Source organism: Notothenia rossii, assembly GCF_949606895.1.
Source record: "Notothenia rossii genome assembly, chromosome: 1".
In the NCBI taxonomy this organism is placed as follows: domain Eukaryota; kingdom Metazoa; phylum Chordata; class Actinopteri; order Perciformes; family Nototheniidae; genus Notothenia; species Notothenia rossii.
The window spans coordinates 91,536,475-91,552,793 of record NC_136912.1 but is presented as its reverse complement, the minus strand read 5'-3'; the positions used below and the strand labels follow the sequence as shown (position 1 = coordinate 91,552,793).

Genomic DNA, 16,319 nt, shown 5'->3' with positions numbered 1-16,319 from the left:
CAGAAAATGGATCCTAAGAATTTATTTTTCTCACCTGCCTGTGCTGGCTTCCATGGAAAACTTAATTTAAATATTTTTGTAATGCAGAACATCAAAACATTACAATACAAATATTCACTCATATGTTTCTGTAAAAGAAGGACATATGCTCTAGTAGATATATTGCACATTAGAGCTGTATAGTAAAAACATACATAACGTTTTCTAGCAACAGATACAGAAATATGATATTACAGATATTATTCTTAACATTTCCTTCAACTAGATGCAGTATAAAAAGAGGAAATGAGGTATTCAGGATCAGTTCACGTGGAACACAAAGGTTATGTGTATTTTACAGTATAATAAAATATTTAATTATAACATTTTCTAAAAGAATGATTTTTTAAACATATATTAGAGCTGTACATTTTCTGGTGAAAAAAACCCCCCTTAAATTAAAGTAATAGATACAGAAGTTAAAAAAAATACCGTTCCTACTCTTAATGGAGACAAACATGTACATAAAAGTAGGAAATAGAGGAAGTGAGGTAAGCTGTACATCATAAAGGATCAGTTTCCAGTCGAATAAAAAGTTTTTTTATCTGGAGCTTTTATTCCGTAGAAGTTTTTGGTTGAGCGCGATGATGAGGGAGCAGAGAGGCAGGGGCCCCACGAAGTCTCCTGCGATGATGTTGAGGCTCTGGGGGCCCGAGCCGGGGGTCTGCTTCTCCACCCAGCCCCGCAAACACTCCCAGTTACTGAAGGTGATCGTCCTTAAGGACTGCCGCAGGTTCTCCGTGATGAAGCACCGATCGGCCGTCAGGTTCAGGCCGCAGACGAAGAAACCATCTGCAGGAAAAACCAAAACCATCATTAAAGAGGCCCTGCTGTGTTTTGGGGGGGTTTCCCTTTCCTGCACACAACGTACACAATATCTGTTTTCTTTTTGTATTACTGCCGAATTATATTCCATATTTTATTCCATTCTATTTCTATCATAGATCTCATTTACATTGCTGCAGCAGAAAATAGCCAAAGACAGCTTAATGTTACCTAAGCATGCATAAAAAGATTTTTAGAATAATAAAAAAAGTTACACATTTTGCAAAGAAATTAAAAAGTTAGACATTTTACAAAATACACATCCTGTCACAGTTCTGAGGATTTAGCAGCCAGGTATATATTTAAGCAATAGCTCACGACAGGCCGTGGTATATGCTCATTATATCACAGCTAAGGGGCGACGCGAAGCGGAGGGTCGACTGTATACTGTTTTTCTCAGACGCGGAGGGATACTGACTTGTTGTGAAAAGTAACTTACAATTCTACCCGTGGTATACGCTCAGTACATCACGGCTAAGAACCAATCAGATTGCTTGATTTGACTTGTCCGTTTTATAATGCACAGTTTTTAACGGCATATATATATTGCACATAGTTGGTATTTAACAACAAGAGGTGTTATAGTCTGTGTTGTTGTGTGTGTGGGGGTCTACTAGGGGCCGTGCTGGTTATATGTATGTTTCTATGTAAATACTGCTATATTTTACTATATTTTCTATTATTTTAAATATTTGAAATTGAAATGTTATTACATTTTTCTTAAAATAGTTCTCTATCTGTGTTTTTTATTTGTGTTTTACTTTTATGTATGCACCATGACACCAAGTCAAATTCCTCGTACGTGTCAACCTACCTGGTAATAAACCTGTTCTGATTCTGTAGTGCAGGGATCGGCAACCCCTGGCACGCGTGCCAGCATTGGCACTAGGAATAAGTGGAATAAGTGTGCAAAATATTGAAATTGTATTTTCCGATCCTGAACGAGACCGCCGCCAGAGCGCGTCTCCCCGTTACCTGCAGAAGGAAGCCATGCATGCAACGCAGCCCCGCTCACTTTAACTCCAGGTGACATTCTGCCGCTTTCCTCCGTGGTGCAGTGCTGATCGTTTCACCACAGAGGAATAAAGCACTTCACTAATTGCAGCACCCATAAGGAGCTGTAGCCTACAAATGCCGCAGTTTTTGCGTGGCTGTGTATTTAGTTGAAAGCCCAGTGGCGATCTGCTCATCTGTTATCGAAATAATACGCTACAAAGGGACTGGCCATCTGTGTGTTGACCTTTCCTGTCGGCTCACAGACCGTAGTCGAGGAGGGCAGAAGCAACAAGCTTCAGGTTCAATAACCCACTTTAGCTTAAATGACTGGAGAGAGGCGAGCTCTTCTTAGGAGGCCGTTGCATTTATTTAGCTGTTCTTCTGTTTCACAAAATACATCACAGACCTCTGTTTTTCCGCTTCCTCGTTTCACTTCCATGAGCCTAATATCCTAACATGTGTGCTCTGGAGAATCACAGAACGGACGATTGTCCTTATTATTACGCCGTTTAAACCAATTATTTAAAGGTGTTTGTTAAATTCGGCATCATGTAAGTTGCGCTGACAGGTCCACACACTGCTTCCCCGCCCTCCTGCTGATAGTTCACGAGCGTCCAACACCTCAACCCCCCCCCCCCCCCGCCCTCCCGTTGATAATTCTCGATCGTTGACACCTATGGTTGGCACGCTGATAACATTTTTTTTTTTAAATGGCACTTCATATCAAAAAGGTTGCCGACCCCTGCTGTAGTGTGTAATATAGGTTTTAGTGCATGTAAATGGTCTGCAAAGGCTCAAATCCCCGTTCTCTCCAGAGGGAGTTTCTCTCCCAGCCTCACCTGGGCGGCCTTGCTCTTTGTTCCAGTCAAGGTAACTGATGACCTCCTTCGCTGTGTGCTGGTTGGCCCACCAGTACGGGATGTCCGGCCACAGCTCCGGGTGCTCCAATGGATGCTGGGAGTCGTAGGAGAGGATGACCTGTTGCCCCGCGGCCCAGAGGCTGCGCAGTGTGGGGGCCACACAAACCTGAGGAGGAGACACTACAGGTGAATACAAAATAAAATAACAGACACCATCATGAAACTTCCCCGGTTCATTACTGACTTTAAGAAGAATTCTATTTTGTATAATGAGTTTTCTGAAATGCTAATATGTGCTCATTTGCAGACCTTCCCATAACTGAAATGTGAGCTCAGCAGTCTGGTTTTAATGTGTTGACAGAAGATAAGAGAAGATAAGATTGACCTTTATATATCACTGTGGGGAGATTCAGTGAAAAACAGGACAGTATAGATTCACACAAGGTGACACATATTGGACTCAAAGGTTTTTACAAAGGAGATTCTGGATTTCTCTTCGTAACACTCCATATAAAAATCTGATGTAGCTCTGCGTCTCTTAGTGGTCGTTTTTTATGTGTTTGTTTTGGTTTTGCTTCTACTTTTAGTCGTTAGACCCTGAAATGATCCATTAGCCTGATCAATTATCCATCCATGCTGAAATGAATGATATGCTCTGAGCTGGTTATTGATCTAATCTCTGATACACTGTATAATATTAAGACAGTCCAACACTGACCATGTTTAGTTGGTTTGCTTTTCAATGACTTTCAGAGTTATATAATATTATATATAAGTGCTTTAAAATGTGTTTCCAGGTGCTTTCTCTGCACATTTTAGAAGCGCCGTAGAAAGGGAAGCTCACCTCGTGGGGGCAGAGCTTCGACCCGAACATCTTCTTCAAGGAGAAGATAAAAGACTGGTGCAGTTCGTCGCTGATTCCCTCAAAGTGGCTGCAGGCGAGAATAACGACCTCCTTCGGGTGAGAGTTCAGCCACAAGGCAACAGAGGACAGCGTTTCCTGAAAAGAGAAACTTTTAATGTGGATCTGGAATTAAAACCCAAAGTGAGAGTTTAACCAATAAGATAATTCAACTCACCAGGACGGTTAGATGTGTGTAAATGATGTGCGTGAAGTAAAGGTCGCTGGAGGGGTCTTTTAGTTTGTGTGCAACGCGGAGATCGAAGTATCGGATCCCCATGGAGAGCTGGTCCTCTATGCTTTTGTCCTGCAAAGAGGGAACAAATCATAAAACATGGAAATACATTTTTTATTATATTTTACTTCATTCAGTTCATTTAGGTTTTATCCAAAGCGACTTACAATATGTGAATACTTTGAAGAAACAAACTAAAAAAAGAAAGGATAAGGTAAGTAAATTAGCTTAAACGTACAGAAGTAACGTTTTTAATTTGTATTATTTTGTTATTATTATTTAGTTATTTTATTATTTTATAACTGTATTATTATTATTTTTGTTATTATTTTTGTTATTTTATTATTTTCTAGTTTTATTATTAATTAATTATATTATTATAATTTGTTCTATTATTTTTTATTATAATTATATGTTTTATTATTATTTGTATAATTATTTGTATTCATCTGTATGATTATTATTCATTTATCTATTTTTATTATTATTATTATTATAGTTTTTGTATTTATTTTGACTTCCGAGCATCAACCCACGTTATACAGTACCTGTGTTGTGGCCCATTTGAAGATGGTGGGTCTGGTGAAACAGTAGAACAGTCCGTCGAGGATCCTGAAGCAATCGGACTCGGACGGGACCAGCGGAGAGTTGATGTCGAGGCAGTAACTCATCGCATCATGGCTCCCTGCAGAAACACATTTGAATCATCGTCTAAGATTTAAAATTCCCTTGTGTCAACTCTGAAATAAAAAATGAAATGTGTCCTCTGATAGGATACGCCTACAGAATAGGAAAAAGTTGCCTACATTTAAACCAAAAATAATAATCAAGCTCTATGTCTCCCAATAATATTTACATTTGTACTTTAAAATGTACCGTTACATTGTAATCCTGGTTGTAATCCCCATTTCAAAACATTTAAAAGTAATCTGATTAAACATTTTATTTTATGTAACTGCAAGGGAATAGGTCTATTTTTTTAAATCCTGATTACAAAATCCAGTTACAAGTAATCCATTACTCCCCAAACCAGTACAAGTCCCCCAAAATGGTACCTAAGTAACGTACTTGAGTAAATGTACTAAATTACTATCCACCACTGGCTACAGTACTTGAGTACATGTACTTAGTTACTATCCACCACTGGCTACAGTACTTGAGTACATGTACTTAGTTACAGTACTTGAGTAAATGTACTTCGTAACTATCCACCACTGGCTACAGTACTTGAGTACATGTACTTAGTTACAGTACTTGAGTAAATGTACTTAGTTAATGTCCACCACTGGCTACAGTATTTAAGTAAATGTAGGCCTACTTAGTTACTATCCACCACTGGCAACAGTACTTGAATAATGTACTTAGTTACTATCCACCACTGGCCACAGTACTTGAGTAAATGTAGCCCACTTAGTTACTATCCACCGCTGCTTTAACTTGAATAAAATATCTAAATACTTTCAAGATTCAAACTCAAAGATTGTATTGTCATTAACACAGTAGCTACAGTGTAGTTATGGCAACGAAACCCCTTCAACAATGCAACAGTAATATATATAAGACACAACACAATAAAAACAGTGATATACTTGTATTATTACTAAGCCCTGCATAATGTGAAATATTTACCCGGTATGGCGAGCTCCGTGAGCGGCGTGTCCCACAGCTCCTCCGGGAGAGAGGACATCCAGTCCGGGCTGCAACTCATCTTACTCATGACTGCAGGAGAAACTCAAAAACCGGGAATAAACCATTTATTACTTCCTTTATCTGGTCCCTTTAACCCCATCCACCTCGCTCACACATACACACACACACACACGACACACGCACACACACACAGAGACACAGACTGCAGGGGGAGGAGGTTCCTCATTCCTGCAGTCTGTTGGTATTTCAGGTGTTGTGAGAATCCTCTGAAGGTAAAGCACGTGACTTAGTTTTTGTTCTCTTTCTGTGGAATATTAATACGTGTCTTTGAACACTGTTTAAACTTCCGGAAACTCGTGGCCATGACGTCAGGAAGGGGCGGGGCTAATATCATGCAGCATGTTCAGATAGATAACATTGAAATTAGAAAAGAAGAAATTCGAGAAGAAAAAAATTATAACTGAGAATATAGAAAATATCATATATAATAGAGAGGAATTCAATATAGAATAAAAAAAGTACTAGTACATAACCAAACAGAGGGTAAAAAAGTGAGTAGAAGTTATAAAATAAAGAATAAAAAAGAGAATAAGGGAATATAATGCAATAAAATAGGTATTAAAAATAGAGTAGAAAAGAATAACATAAAATAGAGAATAGATTAAAGCACTTTGATGCTTTTCAGGAATGTGGTTAGACCTGAAAGATCACAGAGACTCATGTGTACCTAAACCAGCTGACTGAAACTCAGCTACACAAAGCCCTGTGAACCTGTTGTATATGCATGTCCGCTGAAGCTTGGTATACAGATTATATATATTGTACACTGATATGATACGAATAGCAGAAGCAAGTACGGGAACAGAGAAACTTTGACAATGAAACTGACTGTCTTAAATCACCAGCAGGAAGCGTTCACTTATTTAATTCATGCTCTACTACATAACTGCTGTTGTTACGTCCTAACATGCGAGTAATGTGCTTATGTGGACATTATTAAAGAAGCTTTATTAATCCCCAAGGGGAATTTTTGACGGCTGATTGTCATGAAATAAAACAAAAGGACTCGATTAAAAACGCTCATGTTTATTTGAAAAGCTCATCTCCACAGGCACAGCGGCGCAGCATTATTTAAAACAAGGCCTCACCTGTTGAGTGAGTAAAACAGTCAGAGGTTGGATTCATGCAAATAAGTTTCCCATGCATTTTGCATGAGTGTAAAGTCTACTCTACGTTCTCTGAGGATAAATACAGTATACCTAGCTGCTGCCGACACGTCAGATTTATAAAAGTGTGTGACCTACGTTACAATCACATGTGCTGCTTGAATACATCGCTTGTGCTTACTTAAAAAGTAAAAGGTGAGATTAGTTGCGTTGTTTTTGTTATTACTATTATTGCTCTGGTAACATAAAACTCTGGCGACTCGTGAAATCTGATACAGGAGTACATTTGCATAAATAGTGAATGTAAACAAAAGTGGAAATATTAAAAAGTCTAAAATATACATCCTCCTTATCAGTGCATTTTATATTGAAAATAATAATTCAAGTCCGTTCTCTGCCACTAAACATGCCGTGGTTCTTCCCATATGTGTGTGTGTGTGTGTGTGTGTGTGTGTGTGTGTGTGTGTGTGTGTGTGTGTGTGTGTGTGTGTGTTTAATTATTGGAGAGCAGTCATGACGAGTGTTTCAGCAGTTTCTCGTTCAGAGAGACGACGGTGGGCACGAAGCCGCTCTCGGTGACGAAGTCTCCGGCGATGATGTTGAGCGAGCCCCCCCCACAGCCGGGGCTCTGCTGCTGCACCCAGCCGAGCAGGGGGGGGTAGGTGGACACCACCAGGTCCTTCAGGGACTCTGTGGGGTGGGTGCAGATGTACTTCAGGTCCTCCGTCAGGTTCATGCCTGTGACGAAGAAACCCCCTGAAACACAGTATGGAAATCAAAATGACAACTTTGTGGGCCAAGTTGGCACATTCAAAACACCACATGAAGTACACACATACAGTTCCCTTACAAAACAAACAATTAAATAAATACAATAAAAAACCCACCCTCCACACAAGTTAATTGTTGTTATAAAATGTGCAAATTACTTGTTTGTTTTTTAAGGAAAATATAAATACATCAAGGATTTTTGTATTATTAATATAAAAGAAATACAGTAATAATAATAACCATAGAAATAATGATAAAATATAACTCGATTTTATTGTATTAATTAGTGCTTTTTGCTTATAATTTTGTTTTTTATTTATTGTATTTTAAAAAGAGCAATTTTTATAAAACTTCATAAAGAAATTAGTGTGATTCATTTTCACTCTTAATTACCCTGGCATAGTTTGTTAACAGTAGGAAATCCACAGTTTAATGAACCTTAACTTGAGTATAGATGCCGTTACCTCAGAGTAATACATCTTTCCAGCGTGCTTTTATTTACCTGGCCTGCCGCTCTGCTTGCGGCTCTCGAACTCCTGGATGAGCTCCTCGGCTCGGCACTTGTTGGCCCACCAGTACGGGATGTGAGGCCAGAGGTCAGCGCTGCTGCAGGAGAGCACGTGTTCATAGGACACGATGACACCGAGGCCCCGGGCCCACAGGTTACGCAGGGTCAACACCTCCTGAAATATTATCAAAGAATATAAGATAATAAGATTGCTGTTATTCTATTTTTATTTGTATTAATAGACTAGATTATCCTTTCTTATCCCTTGTTGTCTTTTTTATTTGATTATATTGTAATTATTATTATTATTTGTATTTATTGTTTCATTATGTGCAAGTGTTTCTCAACTATATTGTACATATTTTCAAAATATTTTTGGTATGCACTGTGCACATTACATTTTTTTTTTTATATTTAGATTTTTTCCAGGTCCACGATATAAAAAAATCTTCAACCGACATCAATCGCAAAAAATCTATAACTTATTATTGTTAACAGTGACAATCATTTCACATATAACCTCAAATCAGCTTAACGGGTATACAAAATGTCCTCTATAGACCAAAAGGTATTCGAATATATTTATTAAATAGTAACCAAAAGAGCGAGCACTTGTTTTATGCATTTACAGCACCACAAGTGTTGTATCCTTTCAGAGAAACATGCAAATTAATTCTTCATCCTTTCTTTATGGGTCTATTTGGAACCGTGCATTGACTTTGTAGGTCAATGACAGAAGAAGCATGCAGATTTCATGATTATCCTCTGCAGGAGGAGTCTCACCGTTTTGGGGCAGAGTTTGGAGGCGAACACGCTGCGGATGGTGCTGATCAGCAGCATGTGCAGCTCCGGGCTCAGGCCCAGGAAGTGACTGAAGGAGAGGATGAGCACCTCCCGGGGGTGAGCGTCCATCCACTGCCTGATCTCCAGCAGCACCGCCTGCAGACAGGGCACACGGTGAAGAGACACACGGTAAAGAGACACACGGTAAAGAAACACACGGTGAAGTAACACACGGTAAAGAGACACACGGTAAAGAAACACACGTCTAACAAACACATGTCTAAGAAACACACGTCTAACAAACACACGGTGAAGAAACGCACGTCTAACAAACACACGGTGAAGAAACACACGGTAAAGAAACACACGGTAAAGAAACACACGGTGAAGAAACACATGTCTAAGAAACACACGGTGAAGAGACACACGGTGAAGATTAAGCGAGAGCTCGAAAATATTTAACATTCATTTCCACATCTGTGTAGTAATCCTGACACACCACCGTACAGACTAAAGTGGGAACTATTAAGGAAGAAGGTTGAGTTATCCTCTTGCCTTGTAAATGTACAACATGTATTCATACACCTTTTGAAAATGCACTGAATGTCTTCTCTGTCGTTTTTACACTTTGCAAAGTCGCCGGATTGGACCCTATGGTTTTTGCTGAATGTTTGACAACCCAGATTTAGTATGTTCTATAGGTTTTAGTGCATGTAAATGGTCTGCAAAGGCTAAAATCCCCTTCAGAGGGAGTTTCTCTGCTTTCATTAGACTCCTTTGTTTACTTCCGGACCATAGATGTTAAGAAACCTTTGGAGCAAGGACTCAGAAGACAAGGAGGACACTGAAGAGCTCGAACTGATTTTAGACGTTTAAGATTTAGAAGACATTTCACTGCAGCAACAAGGTGATACATTTCCTGGCCTACCAACTCTGAAGCTCTCTTGCTCACTCATATGCCCAATCCTAACACAATAATCAGCATTTGATAACATGTCGAAGCAAATTCTGTTTGTAGCAGAGAGTGATCATCCACCTGATAAGATGGACTCCTGGTTGTCTTTTCTGTCTGACACAGTGCGTCAGCTTTGTCCTGTTATTATCTGAAGAAGAGATTGTTTTATGAATGTTTTGGGCAAAACGCATCAACTTCTTAGGTCATACCAATACACTGCAGAGGGGAAAGATTGATAAAGCTCCAAGGCTGCAGGAGACAAGGGAGCGAGAGGAGACGCAGTAGATAAGAGGACTAGGACTAAACTGAAGGGCCATTTAGAAAAACCTAACACTTGCACTTCTATCCAACACATTGTATGCGAAGGGTAAGGGGCGGGACATCTATAAGTGGTTGACCAATCACAACAGAGCCGGCCAGCTAACCAATCAGAGCAGACTGGGCTCTGGTTTCAGACAGAGGGTGAAAAGAGGTGCTGCAGCACAGGCAGTATGAGAACAATAAAGAGCTTTTTGAACATTAAAGCATGGAGACACAAAATACTGAAAAGAGACACAAAATGCAAAGCCTTATTTTATATGTGTGTTTGTGTGTGTGTGTGTGTGTGTGTGTGTGTGTGTGTGTGTGTGTGTGTGTGTGTGTGTGTGTGTGTGTGTGTGTGTGTGTGTGTGTGTGTGTGTGTGTGTGTGTGTGTGTTACCTCCACAGTGAGCGCGGTGTACACTCCGTGGTAGAAGTAGAGGTCTGTGGACGTGTCGTTGGGTCGGTGAGCGATCCTCAGGTCACAGTATCTGACCCCCGAGTCCAGCTGCTGCTTTATGCCGACCTCCTGCAGCACACGAGAGAGGAAGAAAATAAGAATTAACTTCATAATCATCATGTGAACAAATACCCACAACAGTGTAATTATATTGATATTAATGCTGGAAATGCTTAGGTCTTAGCCTGCAATTATAATTAAGACACACAATAAGGATTTACATGCAGTGTGATGGTTATGATGCCAAAGCAGTGAGAGTAATGCATAACTTAATAATTGGACGGGTTATTTTTGGCACAGTTTATTCCCTGTGAGTCCCACCTGTGTGATGGCCCACTTGTAGACAAAGGGCCGGATGAGAGGCTTCATGAATTTGTCGAGTTTCTGCAGCAGGTCGGGCTGCGTGAGGTCCACCGGAGAGTGGTCATTCATATCCAGACAGTACGTTATGGCATTGTGGCTTCCTGCACCAGAGGAAATATAACAAACAGAAATTATTCGTAGACATTTCAGAGTTTCATGAAGTAGATTTGAGGCTATTGCATATCTTGATTATGCTGTCATAAATTAAAATAGTATCCCTATAATGAACACAATAAGCATACATTTTGGTAGGAAGCAAGTATTTCAATTGCATCACAGACAAGACATCTTTGGGGGATCTTTTTTTAGTTAAAATCAAACAATCTTAAGTAGCTGTTTAAATGCAAGGTAAGAGATAGGCGTGTGGTGCAGTGCGTTGTCCGTTGGTGTTCGGATCAGGGGGTCACAGGTTCAAACCCCACTGCAGTCAGCATGTCGTTGTGTCCCTGGGCAAGACACTTCACCCCAAATTGCTCCTGTGGGGATTGCCCACGGACAGTATTGAGTGTGTAAGTCGCTTTGGATAAGAGCGTCTAACAAGTGATGTGTTATGTAATGTAACAGATATTCAAATGTAAAAATAAGATCAAATATTGAAAAGAAATGAAGAAATATTATTGAAAAAATGCATTGAGAATACATTTAAGTACTGTGAAAACATATTTTTTTAAATGTGGAAAAATAACATACACTGTTGTGTTGCTACTGGGTTAGTGTGGGAGAGAAACTCCCTCTGGGATTTTAGCCTCTGCAGACCATTTACATGCACTAAAATCTGCCCCACCATCACCCCAGCTTCACCCCAGCTTCCACCTGTAGGCTCGGGGGATAATTATATTATTATTATATTATGAAATAGTAATATGTTGTGTGTGTGTGTGTGTGTGTGTGTGTGTGTGTGTGTGTGTGTGTGTGTGTGTGTGTGTGTGTGTGTGTGTGTGTGCGTGCGCGTACCGGGGATGGCCAGCTGGTTTAGGGGGGTGTCCCAGAGAGGGGGGGGCAGCAGGGACATCCAGCTCTCCATGGGCAGCTCCCCCAGGCTCGACTCCCTCTTCGGGGGGGAGAACATGCTGAACTCCAGGGTCTGAAAACATGATTGGTGAGGAAGGGGTTAATGATGTTTCCTGGCAGGTAGAGAGGAGTTTGTTTAGGGGTTTATAGTGTCAATTAAACTGATACGGAAGAGGTTCATGGCCAATTTTCAGTGAACAATCTTATAGACAATTGAGTCAAACATTTAAAAATGGGGTCACATTTCCCAAAATCAAACTGAAATGATGAGAATAAAAATCTAAATTTCAAAGATATAAAGTTTAATGTTGAAAATGAAAAAATTATAAAGACATTTCCAATTTAGGTTGAATTTTATACATTTCCAATTCAAGGATATAAAGTAGAATTTTGAGAATAAAGTAAACATTTGGAAAAAAACGTTGAATGATGAATTTGTTTTTTAAATGTTGTGAATAAATTCAAAAAATTCGGAATAAATCCAAACTTTAGATGGTTAGACCAAATACCAATTGTCCAACTAATATTACAAAATTCAAATAATGCTCCTCTAATACCATACATTCTGCAAAGGTACTCATTGCATTATTTAAAAAAGTTTTTTTCAACTTTTTAAAGTTAGTCCAAAATAGAAAATAAAAGTAGAAATTAAGAGAATAAAGTTAAATTGTTGAAAGTCAGAATTTCCAAACGTTAAAAAAAAAAACAGGATAATAAAATATGAATTTGTTATTATTGTAGTTTGATTTGCTCTCAAACCTTCTAATACATTTCAATTAAAAATCCTCTAAAATCAAAGACTTCGAAAATGTTTTTTATGTAGATTATTTCTCAAAATGCATTTAAAATTTGCTTTTAGAAAACCTCAAATACCATGAAATTCTGAAAATGTAGAATGTAGAAGTTTCAACTTTGCACTCAAATGTTCCAATTTATTTTCAAAATGCAAAAATAAATTAATAAAATAATCCTCAAATAACGAAAATATAGAAATTGTAATTTGGAGATGTGTTCTTTATTCTCATAATTTTAACTTTATTCTCCTCATGCAAATTAAACCCTCCCTCCTCCCTGTGTATTCATCATGCATGGCCCTCACACTCTTCCGTACTTTCAGCAGTCAGTTTCTCTCTCACCTATCCTGCTTCCTCTCTCAGAACCTGCAGAACCTGCAGAACCGGACCGACCAGCACTTAGAAACACAGACACTAAAGGAGGTCCATCCCACACAACATGTCATGGCTGAGCAGAACAAAACCTGCAGGACAGACCCTCCGCAGTTCAACCTGGAAACACCTGCTCAGCCCCGGGGAGGAGGAGCACAGCGGGCCCGGTGCATCGTACCTCCGGTTACCGGGGATCCATGACGGTGTAATGTCCCGGTTATTCTGCTGCAGGTGATCCTCATGCACCGGCTGTTTGTCGGTGCTGAGGCGGAGCTGTGGAGCATGCGGGCCGGGGAGAGGAGGAGGGAGGGAGGAGGAGGAGGAACCACGGATCAGCAGATGCAGAGCGGCTTCCTCCTCTTAAAGAGCCCGCGGAGAGGAGGGCAGGGGCGGACTCAGGCTGTCTGAGGACAGGGGCGATACAGGGGTGGGGGAACCAGTCCTAAAACAGAAGCATGAGTCAGCATTTTAGCACTATCATGTATAGCAGACGATTTATATATATTTATTATTTTAACCATAACCTGTGGTACTTTATGTACACTGCTGTAAGAGGGGTCCATTAGCTACTATATCAATGGAATTGGAAAGGAACAGTATGAAGTTGACTTTTGATGACGTTCTGGTTTTATGTTTCTGTATTTGTGACTGAAATGTTATTGCTTTTATTTAACTTCTTGATGGTTATTTCATTTTTTATTTTTTTTAAAGAAGGGGCAGGTAACATAAGATTTTCTTCTCCCTGCCCCTTTCCACCATGCGCTATAAAATAATTTAAAAAACACTTTAAGTGTACATGTTTTGTTTTAAAATAACTGCCATGTGTGGATTAAACAAAAAAACTATAAATAAATTATCAATGAATTTACATATTTTTTATTATGTTTTACACAATGTTCATAATATAAAAAAATGTCATTCATCTATTTATGCATTGATTTATTTGTATTATTATTATTTTTATTATTATTATTATTATTATTATAACATTTGCACAAAATGTAGAATTAATTAAAAAATATTTTTACAAAAATATTATTTTATTTTTATTTTACAAAATATGAGATCATGTTTTTATTTTTAATTACGTTTTTTATTTAGCTCTATGGCACTCTGTCAGCAGGTTCAGATATTTAAATTGACATGGCCATTTAACCCTTGTGTTGTGTTCGAAAGCTGTTACCGTTCATGGTGTTCGCGGGTCAATTTTCACCCATGATTTATTTCAGTCCAAAACACACCAAAAAAAGACTATAATCCAATATTGTTTTAACTACATCATAACTAACTTATTATGCATTCATAACCGTACAATCCTGTTGTAATTTTATTTGATGGCCCCAAAACACATTACACCATATTCGGCAGTGGCTCAGTCAGTAGGGGCTTGGACTGGGAGCTGTAGGGTTGCCGGTTCAAATCCCCGATCAGACCTAAAATCTGAGTGTGGACTGCTACTAGGAGAGGTCCCAGTTCACCTTTCACTGTGTGCTCTCCATGTTACACCATTAAAGAGGGGTTTCATCCCTCCCAATTCTTCTTCTTCTTTTGCATGTGTGAGTTCAGGTTCAAGTGTTAGTGTACATATATTTTGTGCAAGGTTGAGTTCCCGTGGGGGGAGGGGGCGAGAGGGATGGGAGACCAGGTGCATGTTGCGAACAAATCAGACCCGAACACCAAATGATATACTTTTTTTTTTAGGGAGCTTCAGACTTCGCTAACATTTTCCAAATCAGTTTGGTAGTGTTTATATATCTGTTGTGGAGGATATCATGAAGCCTTGTTCCGATACAAAAAACTAGAGCGTAAGTTATTATATAATTTTAATTTGAAACGGGTCACGGGAGACCCGAACACAACATAAGGGTTAGGAACATTCACGAAGGGGTCCCCAGGGTATTCTCCAATCAGCGAATATGAAAAAGCCAAATTAAAGATTTTGTACAGGCTGAAAATCACACAAAAACCTTGATCTAGAGCTGTTTCATTAACATTCATACAGTACATTTAATTTTTGGAGAGAATCTGAGTCACACGCTGATTATTCTTCACCTATTCGGCCTCTTTAGTATTTCTCATTGTTGGTTTTGCAGAGGGAGCTGGAAACATGTCAGGCTAACAATGTATTATGGTGTCACTCGTCACCGGCTTGAGCTTCAATATCAGGATACATGTATTTATTATCATTGCAAGAATGGAAGTAGTCATCACATACAGACAAAATAGTTCCCCGAATAGTGTCCTTGACATGCCTTATATACAAGAGACGGTGTTACAGTCACACGATGCAAGAATACTGGTTCAAAGCAGTATTCAGGCCTTAGTTCAGATTAGCTAAGGCCTGCATAAGCATAAACAGCAGGGAGGTGTGTGATGCAGTGGTTTGTGCGTTGGTGTTAGGACCAGGGGGTCACAGGTTCAAACCCCACTGCAGTCAGCATGTCGTTGTGTCCCTGAGACACTTCACCCCAAATTGCTCCTGTGGGGATTGCCCACAGTATTGAGTATGTGAGTCACTTTGGATAAAAGCATCTAACGAGTGACATGTAATGTATTCAATCATTTTCTGATTCTTCTCTAATATTGGCTTTTAAATGTGTAGTTTTGGATGTCTCTATGTGTCACATACATCCCAGTTTTATTTTTTTTTCAATCTTGAAATGTACCTAAAGCAGTAAACATGTCCCTGACCTTTGCACAGAAACAGATAATGGATTAAGTCGTTCTGTTTGTTCGTGATATCGCGGCGCTCAGGATTTCTTTCAGCTTCTTCAGCAGCTCAATAATCCTGAAGCAGCAGTAACGGTGTGTGGAAAACCAGGAAAACAACGCTGCTGATTTCCCATTCATCTCTTTTCCTTCCCTGCCTCTCTGTTAGATGCAGCACTCAGCTCAGGTTTCACTGAACAGTAATTATCAATGCACATGCTGGCTCACAGACCAAGTCATCATCATTTCATTGTATTATTAATAACAGCTAACACTTAATGCATCACTTTCAAACAAACTCCTGTAGAATATTGATATTAGTTTATTATGAACAACATGTGTTTTGAGGCTCAACACTACCACTACCACTTATTAACTAAATGCACAAAAGTGTCATTGATGTACATTTTTACATATTTTCATGAATTGAAATCTTATTTATGTTCACAAAATGTTCATGATATAAAATATTTTCATGGATTTTTTCCCCCCACTGCATTTTTAAAGAAAACTGCACAACACAAAAAACACAATTTCTGAAAAACATTTACACATTTTCAAAAATGTATTATTAAAATCTGCTATTCAAATGCTATATATATATATTAATAAATAGTGTTCT

At 39.1% G+C, this 16,319-nt stretch overlaps 2 protein-coding genes across 3 annotated transcripts; both read right to left on the bottom strand.

Moving 5' to 3' along the window:
* Nucleotides 1–6: 6 nt before the first annotated feature.
* On the bottom strand, nt 7–5,844 carry plcxd1.2 (phospholipase C, X domain containing 1, tandem duplicate 2). Its single transcript, XM_079682834.1, has 6 exons — nt 5,486–5,844; nt 4,405–4,541; nt 3,800–3,928; nt 3,565–3,720; nt 2,700–2,886; nt 7–831 (listed from the first exon to the last, which is right to left on the bottom strand). The coding sequence occupies exons 1-6, from the start codon at nt 5,571–5,573 to the stop codon at nt 581–583; spliced, it is 948 nt and encodes a 315-aa protein (XP_079538960.1). The 5' UTR covers nt 5,574–5,844; the 3' UTR covers nt 7–580.
* A 732-nt stretch (nt 5,845–6,576) lies between these two features.
* On the bottom strand, nt 6,577–13,337 carry plcxd1.1 (phosphatidylinositol-specific phospholipase C, X domain containing 1, tandem duplicate 1). 2 transcript variants are annotated; one of them, XM_079659695.1, is made up of 7 exons: nt 12,959–13,337; nt 11,766–11,895; nt 10,770–10,912; nt 10,389–10,517; nt 8,735–8,890; nt 7,946–8,126; nt 6,577–7,428 (listed from the first exon to the last, which is right to left on the bottom strand). In XM_079659695.1, exons 2-7 carry the CDS (start codon nt 11,878–11,880, stop codon nt 7,184–7,186), a joined length of 969 nt encoding a protein of 322 aa, XP_079515821.1. In that variant the 5' UTR covers nt 11,881–11,895; nt 12,959–13,337; the 3' UTR covers nt 6,577–7,183. The 2 variants fall into 2 exon arrangements, with proteins under 2 accessions (XP_079515821.1, XP_079515822.1); XM_079659696.1 differs by having other exon boundaries at nt 13,167–13,337.
* Between the last annotated feature and the right edge of the window lie 2,982 nt (nt 13,338–16,319).